The sequence below is a fragment of the Myotis daubentonii genome, chromosome 7, assembly GCF_963259705.1.
Source record: "Myotis daubentonii chromosome 7, mMyoDau2.1, whole genome shotgun sequence".
Classification (NCBI taxonomy): domain Eukaryota; kingdom Metazoa; phylum Chordata; class Mammalia; order Chiroptera; family Vespertilionidae; genus Myotis; species Myotis daubentonii.
In genome coordinates, this window is record NC_081846.1 from 42,138,859 (window position 1) to 42,159,218 (window position 20,360).

General features: G+C 37.9%; 1 protein-coding gene across 3 annotated transcripts in view; it reads right to left on the reverse strand.

The window, feature by feature from the left end:
* The window catches only part of AGPS (alkylglycerone phosphate synthase), a 135,287-nt gene that overhangs the window by 82,753 nt on the left and 32,174 nt on the right, over positions 1-20,360 (reverse strand). For all 3 annotated transcript variants that reach the window (XM_059703983.1, XM_059703984.1, XM_059703985.1), the window contains exons 2-7: positions 16,883-16,972; positions 8,721-8,811; positions 5,730-5,850; positions 5,557-5,631; positions 3,710-3,781; positions 589-668 (exon numbers count right to left, since the gene is read on the reverse strand). In XM_059703983.1, coding sequence (XP_059559966.1) covers positions 589-668; positions 3,710-3,781; positions 5,557-5,631; positions 5,730-5,850; positions 8,721-8,811; positions 16,883-16,972 — 529 coding nt within the window. The remainder of the gene's footprint in view (positions 1-588; positions 669-3,709; positions 3,782-5,556; positions 5,632-5,729; positions 5,851-8,720; positions 8,812-16,882; positions 16,973-20,360) is intronic.

Genomic DNA, 20,360 nt, shown 5'->3' on the forward strand with positions numbered 1-20,360 from the left:
GGTCAGGGGGCGTGCAGGAAGCAGCCAATCAAAGATTTTCTCTCATCATTGATATTTCCATCTATCCTTCTCCCTTCCTCTCTGAAATGAATAAAAATATTTTTTTAAAAAAGTTGAACATGCCACAATATCCAACTCTTGGACCACAATGGCCAAAACTGCAAAAAATTATCCTATCATTAAAAGTACTTAGCTCCTCTATTTTTCCAAAAGAAAAAATGCAACAGCATTAGTAAAAATTTGGAGGACAAGTTTTGGTGATTCAAATTAACCTTAACTAATATTGTTTTAGTTAACTAATATTTGTTTTTTTTAACAAATTAGTTCATGTATTGCATCAATATTCCAATCCATGCTTTCCAAACATCAATTTCACCCGCCAATTTAGTAAAAACCATCAAGATATGTGCCTTAGAGTAAGAGTGGGCTTAGCTTTTGAAAACCTAAACACAAGGGTAAAATATAACCATAAAATTAATTTAAAACAAAATGGACAATATACCCTTTAATGACGACAACTAAGACTGAGCCATAAATACATTTTTTAAACCAAACACTATTTTCAAATACATCTTAATAATCATATACCATCTGTGAAGTGTCCAAAGAAATAATTGTTCTTGTCTCATCTGCAGGACACTTCAGGCCATATGAGACACTTGTTCCTCCTGCCAAAATAGAAAACAACAACTTATATACATATGGCTAATCCCTGATACAAATAGGCCTGCTATGGAAATACCTACATCTACTTTGCAAAATGTAGTTTGTAAATGCTAACACACTAAAAGCAAACTCACCTTTATTTTATGCTGTGTGCCAAAATGAAGAACTATTATGGGGCTGAAAGCAATGTGGCTTTATCCCCTGGGCACACTCAAGTGAAGCCTATAGCAATTTGTGAAACTCCAAAAACATGATTAGAAAAGTTCTAAGCTAATGATTACTGTGGAAAGATAGCCTAAAATAAAATATAAAAATACCTATTCTATAAAACTAGAGACACCATTACCTCCTGTCTGCCATAATTATGAGATTCATTTATCACTTAATATAGTATCTTATATCCTCATATAAAAATGGCTTTAATAAATTAGAATAAAAACAAGTTATAATTATCCATATGATATTCAAAAACAAATTTGTATGTTCTTTGGAGAAAAGTGATTTTAATATAAAATAAATAATACACAGAAGTATCTGAACAATGTACTTCTACTTTCCATTAACATTTGCTGTCAAAGAAAAAATAATTTCTTGAAACCAATATAGAATATACTGTTGTTAATTCTTAAGCACATCTATATCAAAATATATCAGAATAAATTCTTAATTGGTACTTCCAAGCGTTTTGTACAGAAAACATGTGAAAGTCACTTCGATACAAGGTAAGAACTACAGAGGGTGTTGATTCATGAGATTCAGCTTAATTTTACAAGGTGAGACCATGAATTGTCTGTTAAAAACATGCCTGTGCTCAATAACCACTATTTTGCTTGTCAATCATTTAAAATTAGAAAAATATTGCATTAAAAGTAGCACGGTAGCCCTGACCGGTGTGTCTTGGGGTCATGGGTTAGATTTCTGGTCAAGGGCATGCACCTGGATTACAGATTTGATCTCTGGCCTGGTCAGAGTGTGTGCGGGAGGTAACCAATCTGTGTCTCTCTCATATCCATATTTATCTTTCTCTCTTTCCCTCCCTCCCTCATTCCCTTCCACTCTTACCTAAAAGCAATGAAAAAATATCCTCAGGTGAGGTTTAACAAAAAAAGAAAATAAATAAAAGTAGCACTGTAGTGCCTTTGATTAGAAAAAGTTGAATTCATTGTTTTATTAATTCAACCAGAAGTACCAGCTGAAGAATATGAAGCTTCTAATTTTTGGGGATCTCATTACCATTCCATCATAGCCAATTCAGTCAGTAAAGGCAATTTCCTTTGGCTTGTGAAAGTTATTAAAATAATGTGGTTAACAAAAGATCAAGAAAGATCAAATCTGTCTTAAGGTGTAAAACAGTATTAATTCTCATTATTAAAAGTTACTGATTTGGTCATCAGTGTCCCTGTTGATCTTTTATGCTGCATTATATTCCTTTTCAAAGTTTTACGTTGGGTATATTTAACCTTTGAAAAATATTCTCTCCATAAGGATAAAGGTTAGAAAGCAATTACTAAAGCAGAAACATATTCTTACTTACTAGGTGTAACGGTTAATAATGCATTTTTTTTTAATAGATGGAGTTACACATATGTTGATATATATGCAATTTGATACGCATGCTATTTTGTTGTATTGACAGCAAGCTTCAAACGTCAAATTTTCTGAAGGTGTTAACATCATAGATATTTTTACGCTTAAAAATGTCAAATTTCATTCCAAAAAAAAGAGCATTTGCGGGAAGTTTTAATTCATTACTTTATTTTGAAGAAAAGTGCTGCTGAATACTTCGGGAAGCTTATGATGAACATGCTCCATCTCAAGATACTTGTGAACACTGGTCTAAACACTTTAAAAGTGATGATTTCAATGTGAAAGGAAAGAACGTCCAAGTCAACTGAAAAAGTTTGAAGACCAATAATTACAAGCATTATTGGATGAAGATGCATGTCAAGCTTAAAAACTTGCAGAAAGATTAAACGTTGCTCAGCAAACAATTTCTGATCATTTACAAGCAATGGGAAAGATTTTAAAGGAAGGAAAATGGGTGCCACATCAACTGAACAAAAGACAAATGGAAAACCGAAAAGTCATCAGTACAATGCTGCTTCAACGGCACGAAAGAAAGTCCTTTTTGCATCAAATTGTGACTGGTGATGAAAAGTGGATTTATTTTGAGACTCCCAAACGCACAAAATCATGGGTTGATCCAGGTCAACCATCAACATCCACTGCAAGGCCAAATCGCTTCGGAAAGAAGACAATGCTCTGCGTTTGGTGGGATCAGGAAGGTGTGGTGTATTTTGAGCTTCTAAACCCAGGTGAAACCGTTAATACTGACCACTACTGACAACAAATAATCAATTTGAACCACGCTTTGATTGTGCAATGACCAGAATGTGCCAGAGGACACTGCAAAGTAATTCTGCATCATGATAACACACCATCACACACTTCAAAACCAGTTAAAGACACATTAAAAGATCTTGCCTGGGAAGTATTAACCCACCTGCCGTATTCACCAGACCTTGCTCCTTCAGATTACCACTTGTTCTGATCAATGACACACTCACTTTCTAAGCAGCACTTCAAAACATATGAAGAAGTGGAAAATTTGGTCTCTGAATGGTTTGCCTCAAAACAAGAAAAGTTCTATTGGGACGGTATCCACAAATTACCTGAAACATGGGGGAAATGTGTAGCTAACGATGGACATTACTTTGAATAACGCACTTTTGATGTTTCTCTTGAAATTATATTTTCTTTGATTACAAAATCCGTATTATTAACTAGTACACCTAGTAGGCATTAAAATCACAGCTTCAACAGGATACATTTGGAAAAGAAGCCATGGACTAAGGGTGTATCACTTCTTAGGTACTTCTACTTAAAAGAGAAATGAGGAGCATAACAAGTTTTCAGAATAACCTTACTATAATTACAAAGATATTTGTTTTCCATGGATGGCACAAATATTTAAAATACAAATATTTTAAATTTGAAAGAACAAATTTGTATCATATTAAAATTCAAAAGACACAATACCTACCACCAAATGGTATGATACAAAGGTTATATTTGCACGCTAGAGTCACAATCTTAACTACATCATCATGACATGCTGTTGAAAAAAGGAAAATAAATTAATCACAGAAACATAAATAAATTCTGGGTAATCCTGAAAAATATGGGGCTATCAAGTAACCTTTTCTCATTAACATATGAAATAGCTATACTAAAACAAACTGTTCATTATTTATCTTTTTAACTTTCCACTTTAAAATAATTTCATACTTACAAAATAGTTGCAAAAATGGTACAAAAAATTTCCTTCACCCAGCAGCTGCAAATACTTACATCTTACATAACTATAGTTCAATTATCACATCCAAGCCATTGATACTGATACAATACTATTAACTAATCTACAGAGTTTATTCAAATTTGGCCAACTATTCCTCTAATGTTCTCTTTTCTAGACCAGGATCACACAGTGCATTTAGTTGTCATGTCCCGTAATCTTCTTTAATCTGAGACAGTACTTCAGTCTATCTTTGACTATTATGATCTTGAGTCTTTTGAAGGGGAATGGTCAGTTATTTCATAGAGTATCCCTCAATTTGGGTTTGTATGATGTTCTCTCATGATTAAATTCAGATTATACATTTTGGCAGGAATTCCGCAGTAGTGATGTGCCTTTCTCAGCATGTTATGTCTGAAGGTGCATAATGTAGAGAAGTAGCATTTCTGGTAATGCTAACTTTCACCATTTGGTTATATAGTACCTGCTAGGTTTCTCCACTCTAAAATTTTTATAATTAATATGTATCATGTGATGGGACACTTAAAACTATGTAAATACCATATTTCTCATCATACTTTCACCCACTAAATTTTACATATTCTTTTCAGGAGCTGCTAAATTTCTAAACTAACAGAGACCAAAGACTTATTCCATACTATTCCCAAATACAAAGAAAAATATACATCACAAGTATAGGAAAGTAATTTCATCTCAGCTACATAAAATCTTGGACATTCCTAGTATGTATGACACCTCCCTTCTATCCCGAAATTAAAGTATGACTTTTCTCTTAGATACTCCCTGCAAAGTAGAAGGATCACATCTAAGAACTGAGAGTCCATGAATAAGCCATTAAAAAATACTTTATATACTTCTTTCATAGAGTGTAAAGAGAAAAATGGACCAGAAGATCAGTGGAACTGTCTAAAAAAAGGCAATTATGGACAGTAAGGGACAATAAACCTGTTCTGCTTTAAATTTTCTGACAAAAGAGATAGGTATAAAAACCATATATATAAATATGGTGCATCAGCAGAGCAAAATAACAACAGAAAGCTCATCTACCATCTATATCAAGCCAAAAAACTGAATGAAATTAATTTCTCAAAATTTAACTACTCATATCAAAGACAATATGTTTATTAAACAACTTGCCTCACTATCTGATCACCATGCTTTTTTTAGCTCACAAGCCGATATCAACAAATTATTATTAGATTGTAGTAATCAATTATTTTAATTAAGAGTTTAATTATTTTAATTAATGGTTTGAATATATCATTATTGTCACTAACTTCATTAAGCTTTTAAATTAAACAAAAATATATGTTTCTATTGACCTCCCAATATATTTATTTCTACTGACCTCCTAATGGTAATTAATTAATTAATTTAAAAATGAAGACTTAATAATCAACAACAAAATCAATCAGGATGATCAGATCAAGAAAGAACTTTATGACCTCTAGCAAACTTTAAAAATCCAGCTTATTTTTCACAACTTATATGTTAAAAATTACATATTTCCAATACTAAGTTTACTTAAAATTTAACAATACTAAATTAAGAAGACAAAGAAAAGAAGAACTTACTTGGCCATAAAACTATATCAGGAATTCGATGAAAAATTCCTTCCCTGAGCAAAAATATCTCATGAAGACAATGACCTGTTTTGTGGTTTAAAAAATAAAATGCAAAAACATCTTAAATTACAGGAAATTTTTTTTTAATTTAAAAGAAATAGCATTTATATAAAATTGCTTACCATGAGCTCTAAATACCCGATCATCTGCTTCTTGTGAATATGAAATATTAGTTTTTTTAAGCTCGTGAAGAAAATCTTCATTTACAATAGAAGGAGGTGTATCACTAGGACTTAAGGATGCCTAGAAAATAAAATAGGTTTCTTTGGTTTATTTCTCTAAAATAAATTTTGAATGCCTCTGTTAGGGTGAGTGACTATAAAATGTTTTTAATCCAAACTAAGACAGAAGTATAGGAAAATACCAAATAATATGTACGGAAACCAACTTTATGATAGTTACAAATTGGAAATGGTCTGGTTAATCACATTCTATAACATAACTTATAGAAACCTTAGGTTTCCTCTTTTACTTCTACAGCCCACCTTTTCATTATTTCTAAAGATTACAATCAAGAACAAGGAAGATAGCAAAGTCTCAAATCTTCAATTTTAAAATAAGAAGACTAGGGGAAAGCAACTTGACCTATAGATAAAATTTATCATCTCCTATACTACAATTATAATTAAAAATGAAGAGCATAAAACCTCACAATATAAGTTATAAACCCATTTTATAGGACAGCTTTAAAACTTGATACTTAATTTCAACTAACAGGTAACTAGAAAAATTAATCTTCAACTTTAAAGCTATCTGACACTGGGCAAGTCACCCAACTTCTGTGAGCTTTGGCTTCTGGGTCTGTTAAATGAGATTTCATCATCACCAAATTTATACAGAACAGAAGGTTAAATGTGATAATTTTTGTGAAAAGCACCTAATATTACCTAGCATATAGAAAGAGATCTATAAATGGCTCCCCAAATCAAAGCTGTTAAGAATAACAATAACCGTGATATAGAATTTGGAAAAAAGAAAATATAAAAATATGTAAAGAAAAATATATGATATTTAGATAGCCTTTTAGTATCTTAAGGACCTATACATAATTTTTAGTTACACGGTTGGCCCTCTGTATCTGTGGGTTTCACATCCACAGATTCAACCAATGGTAGATAAAAAAAAAAAAAAATTTTTAAATCCCTGATAGTTCAAAAAAGCAAAACTTGAATTTGTCATGGGCCAAGCTGAATCCATAAGAATGAAGTGATATGTAGGCATACCCTGCTGTTGATTATATGCAAAAATAGATTATAAGAAAATATTACAGCATTTTGTATAAGGGACTTGAGCATCCACAGATTTTGATAACCACAAGGGTCCTGGAACCAATCTCCTGTGGGGTTATTATATATTTAGATAATAAATATTTATTGAGTATACTAGATGCCCGTTGCATGAAGAGATTCCCCTTCCCCTGGCTGCTGGCACCAGTTTTCCTCTGGCACCCGGGACCCAGGCCTTCACTCCAGCTGGAGCCTTCAGTCTTCGTGGCTCTGGACGGAGCCTTCAGTCTTCGCTCCACTGCTTTGCCCCTACGTATGCAAATTAACCACCATCTTTGTTGGGTTAATTTGCACACTCTCCTGATTGGCTGGTGAGTGTAGTGAAGGGACGGTTAATTTACATGTTTGTCTATTATTAGTTAAGATAATATAAGCTCTGTTCTAGGCCCTGGAGAGATAGTGGTCAATTAAATAGGAACAAAATTTTGGCCTCATGAAATCTACCCTATAGTGGAAGGAAATAATAAAACCTCCAACAAAACATGCAGATCACTACTTTGTTAAGTTACTGAAAATGAAAAGGGCTCAAAAATATGAAATAAAAGGTGCATATAAAAAAACTGGTGAAATCTGAAAAAAGATGCATGTAAATAAAACTGGTGAAATTTCTGAATATGGTATATAGATGGCATCAATGTAAAAAAAGTAATTACAAATAGTCAAGAGAGAGAATTAAGGAGATAAAAGAAGATATATTCTAAGAAAAGTTAAAAGAATTTGGTTTGGGAAGGGAAATAATTAGTTGGTTAGCCTAGTTTAATTACAAGAATAAAATGTATCACTGGATTTCTAAATAAATCAAATAAGTACTCACTGAATATTTACATTCCTTATTAACATGGTAGAGGTGTATATAATGGAGAATAAAGTGTTAACCATAGCCCTTGCACTTATGGAACTTATAGCCAGTTAAAGGGACATGCAGAATACCATGCCAGAGCAAATAATCTACACTAATAAAAGACAAAGATGCTAATTGACCATACCTTCGCTACGCCCACCAATCAGAAGAGTATGCAAATTAACCCAACAAAGATGGCAGATAATTTGCATACACAGGCACCCAGCAAAGACTGAAGACAGTGTAGAAGGAAGCCAAGGACTGCAGAAGGGAGCCAAGCGGCAGAGAAGGGAACGGATGGGAGGTAGCAGAGACAGGAGCGGAGCTGAGGCAGTGGACACGGGAGGGAGCGAGGCGGCGGACACGGGAGGGAGGCAAAGCAGAGGACACGGGAGGGAGCCGAGGCGGCGGGGAAGGGAGAGAGTCGAGGCGGCGGAGACGGGAAGGAGCGAAGCCCGCCTCCAGCTTCGCTCCCTTCTCTGCTTCGCTCTGGCCTCAGGAAGCCCTGTTCTTGCAGGAATCTTCCTGCAACAGGCCTCTAGAAATAAATAATCCTATATATTACAAACATAATATGCTACTTAGACCGGACGTCCTTCCCAACGACCTTCCCGACGAAGCTGGGGCGGCGAGGGAAGCCCAGGTCCCGCATTCCAGAGGGAAGTCGGTGCCAGTAGCCAGGGGAAGGAAGGCCTACTCTTGCACGATTTTCGTACATCAGGCCTCTAGTACAATCCTAACAGCATAAATACTAAGAAAGTCATTAGTTTGATATGTATACAGGGTAGAGTTTTCTAATCCCACTTACAAAAAAGTGAAATTACACCCTAACAAGATCACTATAACTAGCAAACTTAACAAAAAAAACAACATGATAAATGCATTAAAACTATAACAAATTACAAAGATAAATCTAATTAATTTGGAATTAAACATACATGTACACACAGAGTTAAGCATATCTGTCATCATTCTTATTTGCTTACTTTAGAGGTAGTTTTATGCTCCACATTTACTCCAAGGGTATTTTCAATCCATTCTTTAAAAGTTGGTAATATCATGCCACTAAGTGGGTACCTAAGGTACAAAAAGGTAAAACATTAGAGTAAGTTATTCTCATTTAAATTTAAATCTTAGATTCTGCTTTATTAATGGTCAAGTAGTGCCTATCAAACCAACCCTCTCACATATAATTATAAACTCTGGACAAAAACAAAACAAATACAACCTAACTATCTGAAGGCAGAATATACAGACCAAAAGCAAGCAAAAAGGGAGTGTGTTTGGAAGAAGGAAACAGTACTACATGAGTTTCCTTTTATTTTTTTAAACAGGCTTTAGCTTGAGGGGAAGCCCCAGCTGGTACCACAAAAAGAAACAAAAATACAGAAAACCTATTCTTCCTGGCTTAAAGAACCAGAGGACCATGTTTGAAGTGAGCACACACCTGGAAAAAGTACAGGGAAATCACAGCAGAGGAGAGAGAGAGGGAGCACTATATACTCTGTCCAAATGTTAGGCTGACTTGAATTACACATCTATGGAGCAGACACTAAGCAGCCCAACTAAGCCCAGCTGCTCACCACCACAGAGGAAAAATGGGAGTTTGAGATCAGTCAAGTTAACTGCTTGATGTGTATTAAAAAAAAAAGGCCTCTTCAAAAGAATGTAACAGAATCCAGAGTCTCTACAACATACCCTAAACAATGTCCAAGATACATTCCAAAATTACTAGGTATGAACAAATAAGAAAGTATAATCCATAATCAAGAGAGAGGGTAATTAATAAGAACTTGCCTCAAGATAATCCAAGATATTAGAAATAAAACACAAGGATTTTTAAGGTAGCTGTAACTATGCTAAAGGACAAAAGGGGAAATACTAGTATATTCCTAGCAGGTAACAGAAAGAAATCTCAGCAGAGAAATAAAAACTATGAAAAGAACAAAATAGAAATTATATAATTAAAAATCTGGAATAAAATTTCATTGAAGGAACTTAAGAGCAGATTGAAGATGTCTTAACATAGAGAGCGATAAAACATACAATCTGAAGAACAGAGAAAAAGAATGAAAAAAATAAATAGAGCTTCAGGGACCTTTGGAACAGTACCAAAGACTACCATATGTATAAACGGAGAGAGAAAAAAGCATTTGAAAAAGTAATGGCTGAAAGTTTCCAAATTTAATGAAAGAGAAAAATTTAGAAGTTCAAGAAAGTCAGAAAACTTGCAGAGGATAAATTCAAAGAAACTCACACTAGGTACAACATAGCCAATTGCAATTAGAGAAAGAAGAAGAAAAAAAAATTGTAAAAGCATCTAAAGAAAAATGATACATTACATACAATGTGATAACAATAAAAATTATGACTGACCTCTCATCAGACACAGTAAGGTTAGGAAACAAATGAACAAATTTTTAAATGCTGAAAGGAAAAACATGTTAACCTAGAAATCTGTATCTGGTGAAAATATCATTCAAAACAAGAGTGAAATAAAGACATTTTTCAGATAACTAAGAGAATTTAAGAATGTGGTACCAGCAGATTTACACTATAAGAAATGCTAAAGCAATATCTATAGGCTTAACGGAATTATAACACAGTATGTAAACTCAAATCTTCAAGGTGAAATACATAATACCAGAAAGAGTAAATAGATGTGTAAATACAAATGACTATTTCTTAATTTCTTTAAAATATATGACTGTTTAATAAATTGTAACATATCATGGAGTTTATAATGTGATAATCCTATCTAATAAAAGACAAAAAGGGTAATTGACCGTACCTTCGCTACGCTTCCCATTGGCTAATCAGGGCAATATGCAAATTAACCACCAACAAAGATGGCAGTTAATTTGCATACATAGGCTCCAAGCGGTAGAGCGAAGCCAAATGGCCCCAAAGCCGGCCGAGCAGCAAGGCCTCACGGTCCCGGGATCAGCGGAGCCGAGAGGCCTGACGGCTGTGGGGGGGGGGGGGGGGGGGCTCTGGCCGGAGCCCAGCCAGAGCGAAGGCCTGGGTCCCAGGTGCCAGAGGAAAACTGGTGCCAGCAGCCAAGGGAAGGGAAGGCCTATTACACGAATCTCTTCGTGCAACAGGCCTCTAGTTATAATAAGAACAGGGGATAGAAAATACACCTATAGATTTGTAAGGTTCTTAGACTTTATATGAAGAGGATATAACACATTTAAAACACACAAAAGAGCACTACAGAGTGGGTATAATGTGAAAAGAAAAACAAAATTTGCTACTCTGATTTTGTTTCCTATATCTTTTAGCTCAATCCCTGTTTAAATAGTTTATATAAAACATCAATATAAATTTTTTATGAGAAGGTTGATGCAGAAAACTCAAGTGCTTAGAGATTCAACTTTTCAATTTTAGAAATACTTCTCAGAGCTAACAAAATATTAAATAGCAATAAGTGCTAGAAATAAATAAAGTTATTGTCCTACCCTAGATTAGTATAATGAAGGCTGATACGCAAACAGTAATAATCCAATCTCTGAAAAGATCAAAATAATTTTAAATGTTTGAAAACAGTACTTTACATTTTTATTAAGTAAATACATTACATACCAATTGTTGAAACAGACTACTGAATAGATCTTTATCACAACTGAAGATTAGTTTGAGAACTTTAAGAAATGGTCTTTTTGTAAAATATAAAGTGAGATCAAATTACCACCTTTCCTTAGAACCAAGGTAGATTGTACTGTAGAAGATACAGAATCAGAACAAGTCCAATGAAATCCCTATACAGTACATGGAAAGAAAATTTTGTGGGCATAAATATCTAAGAAGGAAGGGCACATCAGGATTTCTAATAACTAAACTCAGGGCAGTGCATAGAGGTAGCAAAATATTAGCAGATGCAACCATCTACCAGAGTGAGTTCCACAACTGCTAAGCAATTCAATAGCCTTTTTATACTTGAAGATAAAATTTAATGAAAAATTATGCCACTGGAAATACAATGTGCAAAAGCCCAGACAAATTCTTTTCATGTAAACACTAACTTGTGTTGTGTAACCTTTAAAGTCAAAGAATGACACTTTTCAAAAATTTTAGTTTATAGAAGTCTATAGAGCTAGTTCTGAAGTATTTCCCATTTGCTGCTCAAAATGAGGACTAAATTCATCTTTATCTAGAAGAAAAAAAAAAACAGGATTATAAATCTAGTGATTTATAGACCGACAAATTACAAATCTGTTCAAAAGATAAGACTGTGTTCGGGGAAAAAAACTTCTAATTTTGCCCTAAGATCTAAAATACCTTTTAATAATTGCTTCTAATTTAATGGCTAAGTTGTAAATGTCAAAGTTACCCTCCTAAAAATATATACAATCAATCACATTTCCTCATAAAAATTTCCTAACTTTTCAATGATTTTTGGATCAGAAATAAGGGAATCTCCATAAATTTTCATTGAGAGTCACTATTAATTTCTGGCATCTAACGATTTCCCTTCCTTTCTTTCAGACTCTGTTATACTTCTTCCTTGTGTATTTTATCCATGTTTCCTATGTGCTTATAGATGGCAAAGGGTCTATATTTGTTTAGTCCATTACAAAGCCAGAATAGCAAGTCTTAACAAAAAATTTCAAAAATTTTTCTTATAATCTAGTATTAATAACAAAAGGGTGAATTAATATTGTTCAGGCAAATCAGTATTTTATTTCCCACTCATCCTTTCTAGTCACAACTCCATTTTCTCTTTTAGGAATATCACAAACTTCTTATTCTTCTACCCTTTGACTCTTACTGGAACAAGAGAAATTTTTGTCACAGGGTAACTTATTATAAGACTAGGGGCCCGGTGCACGAAATTCGTGCACTGGGTGTGGGGGGGGGGGGGGGAGTGTCCCTCAGCCCAGCCTGCCCCCTCTCACATACTGGGAGCCCTCAGGCATTGACCCCCATCACCCTCCAATCGCAGGATCGGCCCCTTGCCCAGGCCTGACGCCTCTGGCCTAGGCTTCCAGCCCGGTCAGCGGGGACCCGCAGCTGCAGCGGCCCCACGATCGTGGGCTTCGCTTTAGGCCCAGGCAAGGGACCCCTAGCTCCTGGGACTGCCAGCTTCGACTGTGCCCAGCTCCCATCGCTGGCTCCACCCCTACTTCCTGCTATCACTGGCCAGGGCGGAAAAGGCACCTGATTCTCCGATCATGGCTGGGGGGCAGGGCAAAGGCGGCCCTGGGCCTGCCCCCAGCTCTTAGCTCCCCCCTGGGTTTCCAATCACTGTCAGTGGCAGGGGGCTTCTTCCTGCTTTCCCTTTCGCCTCCCTGCATTGTGCCTACATATGCAAATTAACCGCCATCTTGTTGGCAGTTAACTGCCAATCTTAGTTGGCAATTAATTTGCATATAGCCCTGATTAGCCAATGAAAAGGGTAGCTCGTACGCCAATTACCATTTTTCTCTTTTATTAGTGTTGATGACTAATTCTATTGTAGATGACTAAATTCCATTTCTGTGTATGGAGAATTACCCTTTGGATGAGTCTTAGTGGGAACCAAAGACTGGTCTCCCTCTGCAGGCTCTGCCGGACATATGTAACCTGCCCCCACCATCCCGTCCTCTTCCCACCTCCACTGGACTCTAACTCAGGAATCAACCAGGCAAAAAAAGGAGGCCTCTACTGAATCCATCCTGATTAGAGTGGCACCAGCAGCAATCTTCCAATGTCTAATGTCAGCAGATAAATTCTCTGCTTTCAAAGGCACTGTGCTGAAGTACAAGTTGACTATTTGTTCCCTCCTGTAAAACAAACATGCTATACCTTTAAGGTCAAAAGAGACAGAAAGAAAGAAATAAAGGCAATGTCTGAGAATTGGCTTTCTAAGTTCAGAAGATTCACTCTCTCTACCCCACTCTCGAAGAAGATTGTGTAAAGACAATCTCTACATAGATAAGTTTCTACTGTATTAGACATTATTCCGTTTAAAACATAAAACACTCATCATCTAGAACACTGGTAAATTTAATTTTAATCAGAAATTTCTTCTACCTGAATTATATACAACTAGAGGCCCGGTACACAAAAATTTGTGCACTCGGGGGGGAGGGAGGTCCCTCAGCCCGGCCTGTGCCCTCTCGCAGTCTGGGACCCCTCGGGAGATAATGACCTGCTGGCTTAGGCCTGCTCCCGGGTGGCAGAGGGCAGGCCCAATCCCTAGGTGCAGCCCCTGGTCGGGCTCAGAGCAGGGCCAATTGGGGAGTTGTGGCGCCGCCCCCTGTCATGCACAGAGCAGAGCGATCGGGAGGTTGCGATGCCACCCTCAGGGTAGGGCCGATTGGGGGGTTGGGGCACAGTCCCCTGTCACACTCAAGGCAGGGTCGATGGAGAGATTGCGGCGCCACCCCGTCATGCACAGAGCAGGGCCAATCAGGGGGTTGGGGCACTGCCCCCTGTCACTCACAGAGCAGGGCCCATCAGGGGGGTTTGGGCGCCGCACCCTGTCACACCCAGAGCAGGGCCGATCAGGGGGTTGGGGCGCCGCACCCTGTCACACACAGAGCCGCAGGGCGATCAGGGGGTTTGGGCGCTGCCCCGTCACGCTGATCCCGGTGCCGGGAGGCCTCGCGGCTCCGCTGATCCTGGTGCTGGGAGGCATATTACCGTTTTACTATATAGGGTAGAGGCCTGGTGCATGGGTGGGGGCCGGCTGGTTTGCCCTGAAGGGTGTCCTGGATCAGGGTGGGGGTCCCCACTGGGGTGCCTGGCCAGCCTGAGTGAGGGGATGATGGCTGTTTGCAGCTGGTCACACATCCTTCAGGGTGGGGGTCCCCACTGGGGTGCCTGGCCAGTCTGGGTGAGGGGCTGAGGGCTGTTTTCAGGCTGGGGGTGACTGAAGCTCCCAACCGCTCCTTTTTTTCTTTCTTTTTTTTTTTTTTTTTTTATTCTGGGCCAGCTTTAGCTTTGAGGCTTGGCTCCAGCTCTTAGGCCTCCGCTGCTAAAAGTAGGTTTCTGGCCTTTGCTTACAATGTTGCGATCCTGCTGGCTGAAGCCCGGCGACTAAAGCAGGTTTCTGGGGTTTTGTTTAGCTTCTATATTTGTTACATAGTTGTTTAGAGTTGCAGCTCAGAGGCCAGCAGCGGCAGGCGGGGAACGTTGGAGTCCTCCATCACTGAAGCAAGCAAGCCTCATGTTAGTTTCAAGCTGCCTGGCTGCCGGCCGCCATCTTGGCTGGCAGTTAATTTGCATATCGCCCTGATTAGCCAATGGGAAGGGGAGCGGTCGTACGCCAATTACCATGTTTCTCTTTTATTAGATAGGATTTCTCAACTAAGCCTCTAACCAACATGTTGTGCAGCCATAATTAGGGATTGGAAATGAGAATGTAGATAATATTTATTTATCCTATTAACTGAGTGATTGGAATGTCGTGACATACACCAAAATGTTACAAGATTGATTCCCAGTCAGGGCACCTACAGGAGGCAACCTATCGATATTTCTCTCTCACATCGATGTCTGTCTGTCTGTATCTGTCTCCCCATTCCTCTCTCTAAAAATCAATAAAAACATATCCTCAGGTGAGGATTTTAAAAAAAGAAAGAAAAACAAAGGTCAAATGTACATCTTTACATCTTCAATAAAATTAGTTCCTAATTACTACTCCTGAGGTTTTGTTTCAGGTACAAAGTATATTTAAGTTAGAAATATAGGATAATTATGTTTTAAAGAAAAATAATTTCTCCAAAGTAATAAAAGTTTTCTGCTGATTTTTCAACATATTGACATATTTTATACATTTAAAAAGCATTAATTCAAGCATATTATGCCCAATAGATATTAAGTCAAAGTACAATACTGATATTCATAATATAGCTGATCCAATTTTTACCTAGCCTTAATTTTTTTTTTTAAAGCCAGCATTCAAATATTATATATTTATACTCACTGTCCTTTCAAAAAATTTCTATGAAAATTCAATAGACAAACCCAAAATACCAGCTTTCACAGGATTAGTGTTGCTTACAATCAACTAAGAACTTATTTTACAATTGTCTGTATCTGGAATAGTAACAATACAAATATTCTTTTTTCCCCCCTTTTATTGAATTTATTAGAGTTAATAAAATTATACAGGTTTTGGGTGCACAATTCTACAACATACCATCTGTACACTGTACTGTGTGTGTTCACCATCCCAAGTACAATACAAATATTCTTTAATATTCTTACCAACACATTAACAAAAACATTTCAGCAATATGAAAGCTATCAAACAACTGCCTGATCCTTCTTCATCACTTCTTCCCTAATATATCTCAGAAAACTAATTTACATTCACCAAAAATTGTTCACCTTCCATAATAACCCATACCCAAATATAAATGCCCAGAATTAAAAATGGAGTTACTTTGACCCAGGCCGGTGTGCTCAATAGTTAGAGTGCCATTGGGTCATGAGTGCACCAGGGTCATGAGTTTGATTCCCAGTCAAGGGCATGTCCCTGGGTTGCAGGTTCCCTCCCCATCCTAGGTTGGGGCATGAACGGGAGACAACCAGTCAATGTGTCTCTCTCATCTCTCTCTCCCTGTCTGTCTGTCTGTCTGTCTCTCTCTCTCTTTCTCCCTCCCTCCCTCTCTCTCTTTCTCCCTCCCTCCCTCTGTTCTACTCTCTCTGAATGCAATGGAAAAAATATCCTCAGGTGAGGATTAACAACAACAATAAAAAATGGAGCTACTTTTGACAAAGCAATGGTATGGGGATTAGGTAATATGGGCAGACCTTATTTACTTTCTAAGTCAAACACACTACCTATAAAAATGGCATTTTGAGACAACTGGGAAAATGTGAATGTGGACTAGGTAATCAATTATGTATTATAAAATTTATTATTTTAGGGTGTATGATAATGATATTATATGAATGGCTGTATTGGGTCCTCATTTTTTAAGGGACACATATGTAAACATTTAGAACTGACATAAAAATGTCAGAATTTAAAATACTACAGAAAAGAAGCAATTATGGCAAAATACTGGCAAATTTTAAATGAAGGGAGGAATCATTATATTCTATTGTTATGTGTGTCTATTATTGAACATGTTATGTTTGTTATTTATGTTTAAAATTTTTCATAGAAACAAAAAGTGGGGAAAAAATAACAAAAGAAAGAATAAACAGTTACCTTTTCCCAGTCAACTCAGCTTGGCCTTTCTTATTGAAGATGAACTTGGAATCATTATATCCCCATCCATTCCATTTCAAAACTTCTTGCCTAATAAGAAAAAATATGTAAATGAGACCTATACTAAACATCTTAAAACAAAAGAGTGATCATTGACTATTAACTTTCCAGTCATTTAAAAGAAGACTTTATCCCACTAATATATTTGTTTAAATAAAATGGGATGTATATCACAATGTCTATGTATTAATATTTCCAAATATAGAATAACTCTAATGAGCAGCACCTGCTTCACAAAGGGCTACAATCACTACATTTAATGCATTCAAAGAAAAAAAGAAGAAGAAAGAACAAAGGAGAAAAATATACTTAGAGTAAAATATGCTTTATTTTGTACATTATTGAGTTTATATTATACGATGGCTAAAAAATTTTGCAATAAAAATAAATTACTTGAACGGGAAACACAGTTTTGCCATATTTTAAAAATGACAATTATTAATCTTCTATGATGAAAAAGACCAATTTACAAAGTAGGTTCAATAGTAATGACATTATCAGTAGCAGACACTTTTAATAAAGTACATTAAAAATCTGAGTGCTGCATCTACAACCATTCCAAATCCTTTAATAAGGTATAGCCTCTGCCTTGACCTACATATTAACATTAACGTAACAGTTAATAACTATACCAGTTTCCAATAGTCCAAAACAATATGGTATTTTTAGTTTCCAAAATGTAGTATTTCATAGTTTTAAAAATCATTTTCATCAAAATCAATTTTCATTCAATTTTGCACATTACAAAAGAATAGATCTGAGCTTGTGCAGAACACAATAAGCAAACACATTTCAGTGTTACGTCAGATTTTATTATATGTTTTAGCATGGTACCCTAGTATATCTGGGCTGTTGAAATAAAGTGATGGTAATTTTCAGTTGGAGATCCAAGATGGCAGTGGAGTATGTGGAAGTTACCTCCACTTCCTCCCAAGACAAAACTATAATTATAACTAAAATATAGAATAATCAACCTGAACAACTAACTGAAGATTAGCTGAAAAAAGATTAGTATAACCAAGGATTTACAGAAGCCATATTGAGACGGACATTCACTAGCCCAGCCCGCCTGACTCCTAGGTCCCCCACCCTACTGAGCTCAGTTCTGCAGGAAGTCCAGGCAGAAGCTGGGACAGACGGAGTTGTGTGGCTCTAGGACGGGGTACAGTTTGCCCTCGAAGCCCGACCAGGACTAAGCCCTCCCTTCATACAGCCAAATCTTGGTCTCTTCGGGCCTGATAAACTCTGCAGGCCTCACCCTGATGACTCCTTCAGAGTCTGCCCCCAAACATAGGTCTGCGGGCACCCAGTAGCTGACAGTTAGACTTGGTATACACCTTGGGACTTTTGCTGAGTGGCCTCAGACGCAGCAGTGGCACAGAGTTTGAACCTGTATCAATCTGGTGAACACCACTCACCCCTACCTGGTGACTCACTGAGAAACTACCTCATGCCACTCAAGAACCCCCAAAGTCTCTTTCAGTGGGACTGAGTCTAACAGAGAACCAGCAAATAGAGACAGGTGGAGACCCTGGGCCTTTTGCTGACCTGCGCCCAGGCTTGGTGTTGGTGTAAGCTGGCCTTGTGTACAACTTGGTTTTTCCCAGACACACCCAGCAGAGGCAGCCACAAACTGTGGATCACTTTGTACCTTCAAACAGGTTGCCCAGAAGCAGGCACAGGCAATGTGTAACATTAATCAACATCAAAGTCCTGCCCAAGAGGCCCAGAACTCCACACCCAGTTACCAGCTTCAGACATCAGAGCAGAATCCAATTGGCTTCACAAGTGGCATACCAAAGGGAAGATCTCAGCAGGAACCAGACCCTGCTGAGGCAAATTCTGTTTCATGTGGTCAGCACCTACCTGCACAGTAACTTGTATAATGTGGTCAGGTCAATTCTCAGTCAGCCAGCCAGAGGGTTGACCCCATGCACGAACGGACCAATAGCAATCAAAATGCAATTACAACAGGAGGGTTCACATAACCCACACAAGGAAAACTCCTGGAGCAGCCAGCTCAGATAATCAAAAAGACTATATCACAACATCTCACAGGACACCTGCTAAATTATATAAGGTTACCCTATCAAGACTGCAAAACATAGGAGATCTATCTTATACACAGAAACAAACACAAAGAGGCAGTGAAATTGGAGACACAAAGAAATATGCCCCAAATGAAAGAAAAGGAGAAATCTCCAGAAAAAGAGCTAAATGAAATGGAGGCAAGCAATTTACCAGTTATAGAGTTTTACAATATGGTTATAAGGATGCTCAAAAAACTTAGTGATAACTTCAAAAGCATGAAAAAGGACATAAAAACCATAAATGAGAACTAGTCAGAAAAGAACACAATATCTGAAATGAAGACTACCCTAGAAGGAATAGGTTAGATGAAGCAGAGGCTCACATCAGTGATTTGGAAGATGAGATAACAGAAAGCAGCCAGAGCAACAACAACAAAAACAACAACAGAGGATAGTTTAAGGCAGTGGTCACCAACCTTTTGGACCTCTTGGACCACCAGTGGTCCGCGAAACACCGGTTGGTGACCGCTGGGTTAAGAAAACTTTGGGACGACATGAAACGTAACATCAACATAATATGGGCTACCAGAAGGATAAGGGAAAGAGTAAGGAATCAAGAACCTATTTTAAGAAATAATGACGGGGAGAACCAAGATGGCAGCATAGGCAAACACCTGTACTTGCTGCCTCCCACAACAACATTTAAATTACAACTAAATACAGAACCACCATCATCCAGAACCGCTGGAAAGCTGGCTGAATGTAAGTCCTACAACTGAGACTGGTAGGAGGTGTGGAACGGGCTGGGCTGGCACCCATGTGTGCCATTTTTTAATCAGGAGGGAGATCGCCTCTGCAGAGGCTGCCTGGAGGAGCAAGGGGTCCAAGCACCACACCAAATGCCCAACCCAGGGTCCCAGAGCTGGGAAAAGAAGTCCCTACGGGCAGTAAGAACTATGAGCTGTAAAAACCAGTGCGGATTGGGGCTCATGACACAGAGGCTGCTGGAGACCCAGCTGTTCCTCTGAAAAGGCCGGCACCATGAACTGAATTTATAAGCTCCCGCTTCCTCTGAGCTCCAGTGCTTAAGGCCCTAGGGGACCCAGACACATAGGAGGAGAAACTGAGCTGTCTGGCATTGGGGCAGGAACTCGGGGGCGGAGTTGCTCTCAGGCAGTGGTCATTGGTCCCATGCTGGGACCTCCCCAGGCGCAGGGCTGACTGGCAGCCATTTCTATTTGCTCAGCTCTGTTGATTCCCTGACACCCCACCACACTCACCCAATTTAAAACCCACCCAAGCTGTGTGCAGAGGCTTTTGCATATGAATGGCTTATCCTTTCTCAGGCTAAAACCTGTCAAACAAGCTGCAGCTGTGTCAGGGAGCCC